This window comes from Mustelus asterias, unplaced genomic scaffold (genome assembly GCF_964213995.1).
Source record: "Mustelus asterias unplaced genomic scaffold, sMusAst1.hap1.1 HAP1_SCAFFOLD_722, whole genome shotgun sequence".
In the NCBI taxonomy this organism is placed as follows: domain Eukaryota; kingdom Metazoa; phylum Chordata; class Chondrichthyes; order Carcharhiniformes; family Triakidae; genus Mustelus; species Mustelus asterias.
Genome location: NW_027590671.1, coordinates 148,596 through 162,385, shown reverse-complemented (window position 1 = coordinate 162,385; position 13,790 = coordinate 148,596). Strand labels below are relative to the sequence as shown.

The following is a 13,790-nucleotide window of genomic DNA, read 5'->3' as shown; positions in this document are numbered from 1 at the left end:
TTACCCGGTCTGACCTACATGTGACTCCAGAGCCACTAAGACTCTCAACTGCCCTCCAAGGGCAACTAGGGATGGGCAACAGTATTGATGGATATGGGGTAATGGTTGTTTTAAATTTCAGTTGCCGATCTGCCACAATCTCCCGATGAGGGGCAGAATGGCCTCACCCTGTTTATATGTCATAGTTGCAAACTCCACAGTGATGGGATTTGTTTGTAGTCACTTCATAGAATCCCGACACTGCAGAAGTCTGCACCAATCACAATCCCACCCAGGCCCTATCCCCATAACCCCACACATTTACCCTGCTAATCCCCCTGACACTAGGGTCAATTTGGCACGGCCAATCAATCTAATCTGCACATCTTTGGCGTGTGGGAGGAAACCGGAGCGCCCGGAGGAAACCCACGCAGAAATGGGGAGAATGTGCAGACTCCACACAGACAGTGAGCCGAGGCCGGAATTGAACCCGGGTCCTTGACACTGTGAAGCAGCAGCAGTGCTCACCGCAGTGCCAGCGTGCCGCCCCAGTTGCGTTACCTGTTCCTGTTGCAGGGGTTGACGTGTAGCTCAGAGAGAACCTGCACTGTTATTGGAAAGGCATTGAATGAAACCTCACTGACCTTTGGAGAGAGCAGAGGAAGGGCCTGAGGCAATGGCAGCCCGGTTGCTGGTGTGGGGATGACAGGGGCAGCAAGTGGAGTCTGTGCTGGAGTACTGGGCTCACTGCTGCTCTTCTCACCAGCAGACGGTGACGGAGTGGCTGATGTCCCACTTGAAGCTGAGGTGGCAGACCTGGACACCTGTCAGAGGGAATCACTCATTAAAGACAAAACAAACCACGCTTTTCCCACCTTCCCAACCTCTAACTCTGCTGTTGCTGCCCACTGGCTCAACCGCAGGTCGGTAACCTCCACATTATCAAAACAATTGGAACGAGATTGGACACGAGTCCCCTCGACACAGACAGACTCGGTCAACTCTTGGAGTTCTCCTGTCCTTTCCCCATGGCCCCGGAATTGCTCCTGAAGGGCCGTGGATGTCGTCTATATGGATTTCAGTAAGGCATTTGACAAAGTCCCACATGGCAGGTTGGTTAAGAAGGTTAAGGCTCATGGGATACAAGGAGAAGTGGCTAGATGGGTGGAGAACTGGCTTGGCCATAGGAGACAGAGGGTAGTGGTCGAAGGGTCTTTTTCCGGCTGGAGGTCTGTGACCAGTGGTGTTCCGCAGGGCTCTGTACTGGGACCTCTGCTATTTGTGATATGTATAAATGATTTGGAAGAAGGTGTAACTGGTGTAATCAGCAAGTTTGCGGATGACACGAAGATGGCTGGAATTGCGGATAGCGAAGAGCATTGTCGGGCAATACAGCAGGATATAGATAGGCTGGAAAATTGGGCGGAGAGGTGGCAGATGGAATTTAATCCGGATAAATGCGAAGTGATGCATTTTGGAAGAAATAATGTAGGGAGGAGTTATACAATAAATGGCAGAGTCATCAGGAGTATAGAAACACAGAGGGACCTAGGTGTGCAAGTCCACAAATCCTTGAAGGTGGCAACACAGGTGGGGAAGGTGGTGAAGAAGGCATATGGTATGCTTGCCTTTATAGGACGGGGTATAGAGTATAAAAGCTGGAGTCTGATGATGCAGCTGTATAGAACGCTGGTTAGGTCGCATTTGGAGTACTGCGTCCAGTTCTGGTCGCCGCACTACCAGAAGGACGTGGAGGCATTGGAGAGAGTGCAGAGAAGGTTTACCAGGATGTTGCCTGGTATGGAGGGTCTTAGCTATGAGGAGAGATTGGGTAGACTGGGGTTGTTCTCCTTGGAAAGACGGAGAATGAGGGGAGATCGAATAGAGGTATACAAGATTATGAAGGGTATAGATAGGGTGAACAGTGGGAAGCTTTTTCCCAGGTCGGAGGTGACGATCACGAGGGGTCACGGGCTCAAGGTGAGAGGGGCGAAGTATAACTCAGACATCAGAGGGACGTTTTTTACACAGAGGGTGGTGGGGGCCTGGAATGCGCTGCCAAGTAGGGTGGTGGAGGCAGGCACGCTGACATCGTTTAAGACTTACCTGGATAGTCACATGAGCAGCCTGGGAATGGAGGGATACAAACGATTGGCCTAGTTGGACCAAGGAGCGGCACAGGCTTGGAGGGCCGAAGGGCCTGTTTCCTGTGCTGTACTGTTCTTTGTTCTTTGAATGTTCCTATTGAATCTGTGTCCAGCACGTCATCAGGCAGCAAATTCCAGATCACAACTCAAAGTTTAAACAAGGGCTTTCCTCATGTCACCTCTGGTTTTTTATCAAACACCTTCAATCTGTGTCCCACCGCGGTAAACAGGACATGAACGCACTGGAGGGGGTGCAAAGGATATTCACCAGGATGCTGCCTGGGACGGAGCATTTCAGTTATGAAGAGAGGTTGTGTCGGCTTGGGTTGTTTTCTCTGGAGCAGAGAAGACTGAGGGGAGACCTGACTGAATTCAAGATTATGAGGGACATGGACAGGGTGGATAGGGAGCAGCTGTTCCTCTGAGCTGAAGGGTCAGTTATGAGGGGACACAAGTTAAAAGTGAGGGGTGGGAGGTTTAGGGGGGATTTGAGGAAAAACATTTTTACCCAGAGGGTGGTGAGGGTCTGGAATGCGCTGCCTGGGAGGGTGGTGGAGGCAGGATGCCTCACATCCTTTAATAAGTATCTGGATGAGCACTTGACACATCATAACATTCAAGGCCACGGGCCAAACACTGACAAGTGGGACTAGGTGGGAGTTCAGGTGTTTCTAATGGGTCAGTGTGGACTCGATGGGCTGAAGGGCCTCTTCTGTGCTTTGTGATTCAATGATTGCCTTTGTCCAATTACAGCACCACCGCCCGTCCCTCACCCTCAGTATAAATCTTGTCCTATTTTCTTTCTCTTCATCTTTGATGAAGGGTCACCCGACTCGAAACGTTGGCTCTATTCTCTCTCCACAGATCTTGTCTGTCTGTTGAGCTTTTCCAGCATTTTCTGTTGTTGTGTTTATCACTATTCTCTGCTTCCTGACACTTGGCCAATTCTGAGAGTGCCTACTTCCCCTTTCATTCTGTGATGTGGAATTGTGCTCACCAGTCTGTGTGGCACTGTATCAAATGCCTTTTGGGTGGTACATGGAAAGACGGAGGATGAGGGGAGACTTAATAGAGGTGTATAAAATTATGAAAGGCATAGATAGGGTGAACGGTGGGAAGCTTTTCCCCAGGTCGGTGGTGACGTTCACGAGGGGTCATAGGTTCAAGGTGAAGGGGGGGAGGTTTAACACAGATATCAGAAGGACATATTTTACACAGAGGGTGGTGGGGGCCTGGAATGCGCTGCCAGGCAAGGTGGTGGAGGCGGACACAGTGGGAACGTTTAAGACTTATCTAGACAGCCATATGAACGGAGTGGGAATGGAGGGATACAAAAGAATGGTCTAGTTTGGACCAGGGAGCGGCACGGGCTTGGAGGGCCGAAGGGCCTGTTCCTGTGCTGTATTGTTCTTTATGACCTACCTTATATTAAGTTGATCTTTCTCTACACCCTAGCTGTGACTGTAACACTCCATTCTGCACCCTCTCCTTTCCTTCACCCCTATGTACTCTATGAACGGTATGCTTTGTCTGTCTAGCACGGAAGAAACAATACTTTTCAGTGTATGTTAATACATGTGACAATAAATCAAATCAAATGAAATGTATTGATAAATATGTGGCTGAAGGGATGGTGTCGGGGGGAGGGTTTCAGGTTCCTGGGGCATTGGGACCAGTTCTGGGGGAGGTGGGACCTGTACAAATTGGACGGGTTACACCTGGGCAGGACCAGGACTGATGTCCTTGGGGGAGTGTTTCCGAGTGCTGTTTGAGAGGGTTTAAGCTAAAATAGCTGGAGGATGGGAACCTATGCAAGGAGTCAGAGGAATCAAGAACAACAACAGAGGACAGAAAGGGAATAAGAAAAGCGATACGTAGAGAAAATTAAGGGTCAGAATCAAAGAGGGTCACAGTGAAGAATGGGGGGAACGGGACCAGTAATGTTAAAAAGACAAGCTGAAAGGAAGAATTAATCGCACTAATAGATGTAAACGGGTGTGATCTAGTCAGGATTATTGAGACACTGGCTGCACGGTGACCAGGATGGGAACTGAACATCCAGAGGTAGGCAGTATTTCAGACGGACAGACAGAAAGGTGAGGGTGGTGGAGTCACATTGCTGGATAAAGAGGAAATGAACGCAATAGTGAGGAAGGATATTGGCGGCAATGATGTGGAACACGTAGAGTTGAGAAACACTCGGGGAAAGAAACGCGAGTCGGGGTGGTATATAGATTCACAAACACAGAACATGGAAACGACAAGCAGGAGGAGGCCATTCGGCCCTTCGAGCCTGCCCCACCATTCATTTTCATCATGGCTGATCATCGAATTCAATACCCTGATCCCCCCCTTCCCCCCGTATCCCTCGATCCCTTTAGCCCCAAGAGCGATATCTAATTTCTTCTTGAAATCAGACAATGTTTTGGCCTGAACTACTTTCTGTGGGAGTGAATTCCACACATTCACCACCCTCTGGGTGAAGAAATTTCTCCTCACCTCAGATCTAAAAGGTTTACCCCTTATCCTCAAACTATGACCCCGAGTTCTGGACTCCCCCACCATTGGAAACATTCTTTCTGAATCTACCCTGTCTAACCCTGTTAGAATTGTATAAGTTTCTATGAGATCCCCTCTCACTCTTCTAAACTCCAGTGAATATAATCCTAACCCACTTAGTCTCTCCTCATGTGACAGACCTGCCATCCCAGGTATCAGCCGGGTAAACCTTCGCTGCGCTCCCTCTATAGCAAGGACATCCTTCCTCAGATAAGGACACCAAAACTGCACACAATACTCCAGGTGTGGCCTCACCAATGCCCTGTACAATTGCAGCAAAACATCCCTATCCCTACACTCAAATCCTCTCACTATGGAGGCCAACATACCATTTGCCTTCTTTACTGCCTGCTGTACCTGCACGCTTACTTTCAGCGACTGATGCACGAGGACTCCGAGGTCTCGCTGAGTATCCACTTCTCTCAATTTACACCCATTCAAGTAATAATCTGTCTTCCTATTATTGCTCCAAAGTGGGTAACCTCACATTTATCCACATTATACTGCATGTTCCATGCAGATACCCACACACTCAGCCTGTCCAAATAACACTGAAGCATCTCTGCATCCTCCTCACAGCTCACCCTCCCACACAACTTTGTATCATCTGCAAATTTGGAGAAAATACATTCAGTTCCCTCTTCCAGATCATTAATATATAATGTGAACAGTTATGGTCCCAGCACAGATCCCTGCGGAACCCCACGAGTCACTGACTGCCAATCAGAAAAAGACCCATTTATGCCAACTCTTTACTTCCTATCTGCTAACCAGCTTTCTATCCATCTCGAGACATTACCTGCATTCCCATGTGCTTTAACTTTACACAGTAGTCTGTTACGTGAGACCCTGTCGAAAGCCTTCTGAAAGTCTAAATAAATCACATCCACTGGTTCTCCTCGGTCAACTCGACCAGTTACATCCTCAAAATATTCCAATAGATTCGTCAAGCATGATTTCCCTTTTGTAAATCCGTGCTGACTTTGTCTGATTATACCACTGCCTTCCAAATGCTGAATTATGAAATCCTTGATAATTGACTCCAGCAGCTTCCCCAGTCCCGACGTTAGGCTCACTGGTCTATAGTTCCCCGTTTTCTCTCTCCCTCCCTTTTTGAATAGCGGGCTTATATTAGCTTACCTACTGTTGTGTTGATGTTGGGAATGGCATTAACCATAGATGGGCAGCACGGTGGCACAGTGGTTAACACTGCTCCCTCACAGTGCCTGGGACCCGGGGCAGCACGGTGACACAGTGGTTAGCACTGCTCCCTCACAGTGCCAGGGACCCGGGGCAGCACGGTGACACAGTGGTTAGCACTGCTCCCTCACAGTGCCAGGGACCCGGGGCAGCACGGTGACACAGTGGTTAGCACTGCTCCCTCACAGTGCCAGGGACCCGGGGCAGCATGGTGACACAGTGGTTAGCACTGCTGCCTCACAGTGCCAGGGACCCGGGGCAGCACGGTGACACAGTGGTTAGCACTGCTGTCTCACAGAGCCAGGGACCCGGGGCAGCACGGTGACACAGTGGTTAGCACTGCTGCCTCACAGCGCCAGGGACCCGGGGCAGCACGGTGACAGTGGTTAACACTGCTGCCTCACAGAGCCAGTGACCCGGGGCAGCACGGTGACACAGTGGTTAACACTGCTGTCTCACAGTGCCAGGGACCCGGGGCAGCACGGTGACACAGTGGTTAGCACTGCTCCCTCACAGCGCCAGGGACCCGGGGCAGCACGGTGGCACAGTGGTTAGCACTGCTGCCTCACAGCGCCAGGGACCCGGGGCAGCACGGTGGCACAGTGGTTAGCACTGCTCCCTCACAGTGCCAGGGACCCGGGGCAGCACGGTGACACAGTGGTTAGCACTGCTGTCTCACAGTGCCAGGGACCCGGGGCAGCACGGTGACACAGTGGTTAGCACTGCTGTTTCACAGTGCCAGGGACCCGGGGCAGCACGGTGACACAGTGGTTAACACTGCTCCCTCACAGCGCCAGGGACCCGGGGCAGCACGGTGACACAGTGGTTAGCACTGCTGTCTCACAGTGCCAGGGACCCGGGGCAGCACGGTGACACAGTGGTTAGCACTGCTCCCTCACAGTGCCAGGGACCCGGGGCAGCACGGTGACACAGTGGTTAGCACTGCTCCCTCACAGTGCCAGGAACCCAGGGCAGCACGGTGACACAGTGGTTAGCACTGCTGTCTCACAGTGCCAGGGACCCAGGGCAGCACGGTGGCACAGTGGTTAGCTCTGCTGTCTCACAGTGCCAGGGACCCGGGGCAGCACGGTGGCACAGTGGTTAGCTCTGCTGTCTCACAGTGCCAGGGACCCGGGGCAGCACGGTGACACAGTGGTTAGCACTGCTGCCTCACAGCGCCAGGGACCCGGGGCAGCACGGTGGCACAGTGGTTAGCTCTGCTGTCTCACTGTGCCAGGGACCCGGGGCAGCACGGTGGCACAGTGGTTAGCTCTGCTGTCTCACTGTGCCAGGGACCCGGGGCAGCACGGTGACACAGTGGTTAGCACTGCTCCCCCACAGAGCCAGGGACCCGGGGCAGCACGGTGGCACAGTGGTTAGCACTGCTGTCTCACAGTGCCAGGGACCGGGAGCAGCACGGTGACACAGTGGTTAGCACTGCTGTCTCACAGTGCCAGGGACCGGGAGCAGCACGGTGGCACAGTGGTTAGCACTGCTCCCCCACAGAGCCAGGGACCCGGGGCAGCACGGTGACACAGTGGTTAGCACTGCTGCCTCACAGCGCCAGGGACCCGGGGCAGCACGGTGACACAGTGGTTAGCACTGCTGTCTCACAGCTCCAGGGACCTGGGTTCGATTCCTGGCTCAGGTCACTGTCTGCGTGGAGTCTGCACGTTCTCCCCGTGTCTGCGTGGGTTTCCTCCGGGTGCTCCGGTTTCCTCCCACAGTCTGAAAGACGTGCTGGTTAGGGTTAGGGACCCAAACAGGTACCGGAGTGCGGCGACAAGGGGAATTTCACAGTAAATTCATTGCAGTGTTCTTGAGTCATAGAGGCTTCCAGCATGGAAACAGGTCCTTTGGCCCAACTTGTCCATGCCGCCCAGTTGTGACACGAATAAATAAACTTTAACTTGAGGAGGAATTCCTGAAGTGCATAAGGGATGGTTTTCTGGGCCAATATGTTGAGGAACCAATTAAAGAGCAGGTCATCCAGACTGGGTATTGTGTAATAGAAACATAGAAGATAGGAGCAGGAGGAGGCCATTCGGCCCTTCGAGCTGCTCTGCCATTCATTACAATCATGGCTGATCATCCAACTCAGTCGCCTAATCCTGCTTTCTCCCCATAACAAAGAACAAAGAAAATTACAGCACAGGAACAGGCCCTTCGGCCCCTCCAAGCCTGCACTGACCATGCTGCCCCGACTGAACTAAAACCCCCTACCCTTCCGGGGACCATATCCCTCTATTCCCATCCTATTCATGTATTTGTCAAGACGCTCCTTAAAAGTCACTACCGTATCCGCTTCCACTACCTTCCCCGGCAACAAGTTCCAGGCACCCACCACCCTCTGTGTAAAACATCTGCCTCGTACATCTCCTTTAAACCTTGCCCCTCGCACTTTAAACCTGTGCCCCCGAGTAATTGACTCTTCCACCCTGGGAAAAAGCTTCTGACTATCCATTCTGTCCATGCCTCTCATAATCTTGTAGACTTCTATCAGGTCTCCCCTCAACCTCCGTCGCTCCAGTGAGAACAAACCAAGTTTCTCCAACCTCTCCTCATAGCTAATGCCCTCCATACCAGGCAACATCCTGGGAAATCTTTTCTGTACCCTCTCCAAAGCCTCCACATCCTTCTGGTAGTGTGGCGACCAGAATTGAACACTATATTCCAAGTGCGGCCTCACTAAGATTCTATAAAGTTGCAACATGACTAGCCAATTTTTAAACTCAGTGCCCCGGCCGATGAAGGCAAGCATGCCGTATGCCTTCTTGACTACCTTCTCCACCTGCATTGCCACTTTCAGTGACTCACTGGTGTGGCCTCACCAGCACCTTATACAGCTGCAACATAACCTCGCTGTTTTTAAACTCCATCCCTCTAGCAATGAAGGACAAAATTCCATTTGCCTTCTTAATTACCTGCTGCACCTGCAAACCAACTCCTTGAGATTCCTGCACAAGGACACCCAGGTCCCTCTGCACAGCAGCATGCTGCAATTTTTTACCATTTAAATCATAGTCTCTGTCTCCTCATCTAAGTCATTAATATTGATTGTAAATAGCTGATCCAATCATCATAGAATCATAGAAACCCTACAGTACAGAAAGAGGCCATTCGGCCCATCGAATCTGCACCAACCACAATCCCACCCAGGCCCTACCCCCATATCCCTACATATTTACCCACTAATCCCTCTAACCTACACATCTCAGGACACTAAGGGCAATTTTTAGTATGGCCAATCAACCTAACCCGCACATCTTTGGACTGTGGGAGGAAACCGGAGCACCCGGAGGAAACCCACGCAGACACGAGGAGAATGTGCAGACTCCACACAGACAGTGACCCAAGCCGGGAATTGAACCCAGGTCCCTGGAGCTGTGAAGCAGCAGTGCTAACCACTGTGCTACCGTGCCGCCCTTGTGCCATCCACTATTGTGGCATTCCTCTATTAGATCTCCCCTCATTCTCCGTCTTTCCAAGGAGAACAACCCCAGTCTACCCAATCTCTCCTCATAGCTAAGACCCTCCATACCAGGCAACATCCTGGTAAACCTTCTCTGCACTCTCTCCAATGCCTCCACGTCCTTCTGGTAGTGCGGCGACCAGAACTGGACGCAGTACTCCAAATGTGGCCTAACCAGCGTTCTGTACAGCTGCATCATCAGACTCCAGCTTTTATACTCTATACCCCGTCCTATAAAGGCAAGCATACCATGTGCCTTCTTCACCACCTTCTCCACCTGTGTTGCCACCTTCAAGGATTTGTGGACTTGCGCACCTAGGTCCCTCTGTGTTTCTATACTCCTGATGACTCTGCCATTTATTGCATAACTCCTCCCTACATTATTTCTTCCAAAATGCATCACTTCGCATTTATCCAGATTAAACTCCATCTGCCACCTCTCCACCCAATTTTCCAGCCTATCTATATCCTGCTGTATTGCCCGACAATGCTCTTCGCTATCCGCAATTCCAGCCATCTTTGTGTCATCCGCAAACTTGCTGATTACACCAGTTACACCTTCTTCCAAATCATTTATATATATCACAAATAGCAGAGGTCCCAGTACAGAGCCCTGCGGAACACCACTGGTCACAGACCTCCAGCCGGAAAAAGACCCTTCGACCACTACCCTCTGTCTCCTATGGCCAAGCCAGTTCTCCACCCATCTAGCCACTTCTCCTTGTATCCCATGAGCCTTAACCTTCTTAACCAACCTGCCATGTGGGACTTTGTCAAATGCCTTACTGAAATCCATATAGACGACATCCACGGCCCTTCCTTCATCAACCGTTTTTGTCACTTCCTCAAAAAACTCCACCAAATTTGTAAGGCACGACCTCCCTCTTACAAAACCATGCTGTCTGTCACTAATGAGATTGTTCCGTTCTAAATGCACATACATCCTGTCTCTAAGAATCCTCTCCAACAACTTCCCTACCACGGACGTCAAGCTCACCGGCCTATAATTTCCTGGGTTATCCCTGCTACCCTTCTTAAACAACGGGACCACATTCGCTATCCTCCAATCCTCAGGGACCTCACCCGTGTCCAAAGAAGCGACAAAGATTTCCGTCAGAGGCCCAGCAATTTCACCTCTCGTCTCCCTGAGCAGTCGAGGATAGATGCCATCAGGCCCTGGGGCTTTGTCAGTTTTAATGTTCCCTAAAAAACCTAACACTTCCTCTCTCGTAATGGAGATTTTCTCTAACGGGTCAACACCTCCCTCCGAGACACTCCCGGTTAACACGCCCCTCTCCTTCGTGAATACCGATGCAAAGTATTCATTTAGGATCTCCCCTATTCCCTTGGGTTCTAAGCATAATTCCCCTCCTTTGTCCCTGAGAGGTCCGATTTTCTCCCTGACAACTCTTTTGTTCCTAACATATGAATAGAATGCCTTAGGATTCTCCTTAATCCTGCCTGCCAAGAACATCTCGTGCCCTCTTTTTGCCCTTCTAACTCCCCGTTTGAGATCTTTCCTACTCTCTCTGTATTCCTCCAGAGCTCCATCTGTTTTCAGTTGCCTGGACTTAACGTACGCCTCCCTTTTCATTTTAATCAGATCCTCAATTTCCCTGGTTATCCACGGCTCTCGAATACTACCTTTCCTATCTTTCCTTTTTACAGGCACATGCCTATCCTGCAGCCTTATCAATAGTTCCTTAAAAGACTCCCACATGCCAGACGCGGACTCACCCTCGAACATCCTCTCCCAATCAACATCCACCAATTCCTGCCTAATCCGGCTATAGTCAGCCTTCCCCCAATTTAGCACCCTGCCCGTAGGACAGCACTCATCCTTGTCCATTACTATCCTAAAGTTAACAGAGTTGTGGTCACTATTTGCCACATGTTCCCCGACCGAAACTTTGACGACCTGACCGGGCTCATTTCCCAGAACTAGGTCCAGTATAGCCCCCTCTCTAGTCGGGCTATCTACATACTGTTCCAAAGAACCTTCCAGTACGCATTTTACAAATTCCTCCCCGTCCGGTCCCCCAGCTCTAAGCACTTTCCAGTCTGTGCCAGGGAAATTAAAGTCCCCCACTACAACAACCCTATTTTTTCTGCACCTATCCAGAATCTCCTGACATATCCTTTCCTCCACTTCCCGTGGGCTGTTGGGTGGTCTGTAGTACACCCCCAGCATAGTGACTGCACCCTTCCTGTTTCTGAGTTCCACCCACAGCGACTCAGTACATGACCCCTCTAAGTTGTCTACCCTCTGCACCGCGGTAATATGCTCCTTAACTAATATCGCTACTCCCCCACCTTTTTTAGCCCCTCCTCTGTCTCGCCTAAAACACTGATACCCCGGAATATTCAGCTGCCAGTCCTGTCCTTCTTTTAACCAAGTTTCCGTCACCGCAACCACATCCAAATTCCGCACAAGCATTAAGGCCCTAAGTTCGTCTGTTTTACCCGTTACACTCCTCGCATTGAAGCAGATGCACTCCAGACCTCCAGGCCCAGTCAGGTCCTCGGAGCTGTACAGTACATCAGTGACAACTGGGTAAAAGCACATTACTGCGGACGCTGGAATCTGAAACTAAGAGAGAAAATGCTGGAAACTCTCAGCAGGTCTGGCATTTTCTCTCTCGGTTTCAGATGCTGCCAGACCAGCTGAGATTTTCCAGCGTTTTCTCTCTTGGTGAAAATTTGACAGTTGATTGGTCTGTACTTCAGTCCGAGAATTACAACCATTCGACCAAACAAAATGCCTCCATTCCCACTTTATTTTTAAAATAGAGCACAGCTAAGATGATGAGTTGCTGTGTCGCCTCCATGTTGGGCAGTGTCATCCCATCTTGATCCACACTATCTCTCAGCACTGGCAAAACTCCTGGGGAGAAAACATGTGGAGGTGCCGGCGTTGGACTGGGGTGAACACAGTAAGAAGTCTCACAACACCAGGTTAAAGTCGTACAGGTTTATTTGGTAGCACAAACCACTCGCTTTCTCTACACCCTAGCTATGACTGTAACACTACATTCTGCACTCTCTCCTTTCCTTCTCTATGAACAGTATGCTTTGTCTGTACAGCGTGCACGAAACAATGCTTTTCACTGTATACTAATACATGTGACAATAATAAATCAAATCAAATCCAAATTTCTGCCCCCAATCATCGATCCCTCTGCCAAAGGGAAAGGGTTCTTCCTGTCTACACTCTCTATGCCCCACAATTTTCTACATCTCAATCAGGTCGCCCCTCAGTCTTCTCTGCTCCAGAGAAAACAACCCAAGCCTCTCCAGTTTATCTGGTTGCAGCATAACCTCTCTGCTGTTAAACCCTGTGCCACAGCGAGTACAGGGAGCAATGCCAGCCCCACCGATGATGTCCAAATGCAGCACGTGGCTGAGCGGATTTCCCAGATGGAGTTGCGGTGGATTCACTGTGGCATATCCGCTATGCTGAGCAAGGCGTGGATAGAACGTTTAGCAAGATGGTCACACTGTAGGTGCGAATTGCACAGGAATAGGGAATGGATGACCATCAGGAACAACAAAAGGCTCAGGAAGGTTGTGCAGGAGACCCCTGTGGTCAGCTCTCTCTCAAAAGGTATACTGCTTTGGAGACTGCAGCAGCCAAGTTCCCGGCATCGTGGGTGACTCTGGGGCTCAGAGGGGTGGAAGCAAAACCACTGGCAAGGCGATGGTGATAGGGGCACAGAGAGCCACTTCTGTGACCACAAACATGAATCAAGGATGGTGTGTTGTCTCCCCGGTGCCAGCACGGCACCGAGCGGCTGCACGATGCATTCAGGGTCCTTGTGGGGGCTTTTGCTAGTTCTGTGCCTCAAGGATTGGTCTTGTGACCCTGGTTATTGGTTATTTATATCAATGATTTGGATTTGAATGTATAAGGCATGGTTAGTAACTTTGTGGATGATACTAAATTAGGAGGCATCGTTGAAGTTTATCAAAAATTACAGGGGGTTTTGATCAGTTAGGGAAGTGAGCCGAGGATTGGGCAAATGGATTCCATTGTGAGGGGTGATATTGTGAGGGGCTGCATTTTGGAAAATCAAACCATGGGAGGACTGATACAGTGAATGGTCGGGCCCTGGGGAGTGCTGAGGAACAGAGGGACCTGGGAGTACAAGTACATCGTCCGCTGAAAGCTGCGTCACAGGTGGACAGGGTGGTGAAGGTGTTTAGTGCACTGGCCTTCCTCAGTCAGGGCACTGAGTTCAGGAGTTGGGACATGATGCTACAGTTGTACAAGTCGTTGGTGCGGCTGCACTTGAAGGATTGTGCACAGTTCTGGTCACCCTGTTATAGGAAAGACACTGATAAACTGGAAAGAGCGCAGAGAAGATTGACCAGGATGTTGTCAGGATCAGTGGACCCGAGTTATAGAAACATAGAAACATAGAAAAACTACAGCA

General features: G+C 50.5%; 1 protein-coding gene across 1 annotated transcript in view; it reads right to left on the bottom strand.

Annotated features, from left to right (window-relative positions):
• The window catches only part of LOC144487303 (dynactin subunit 1-like), a gene marked incomplete at its 3' end in the record, with an annotated part of 197,364 nt that overhangs the window by 50,844 nt on the left and 132,730 nt on the right, over positions 1–13,790 (bottom strand). Inside the window, exon 7 of the mRNA XM_078205383.1 lies at positions 624–803. Coding sequence (XP_078061509.1) covers positions 624–803 — 180 coding nt within the window. The remainder of the gene's footprint in view (positions 1–623; positions 804–13,790) is intronic.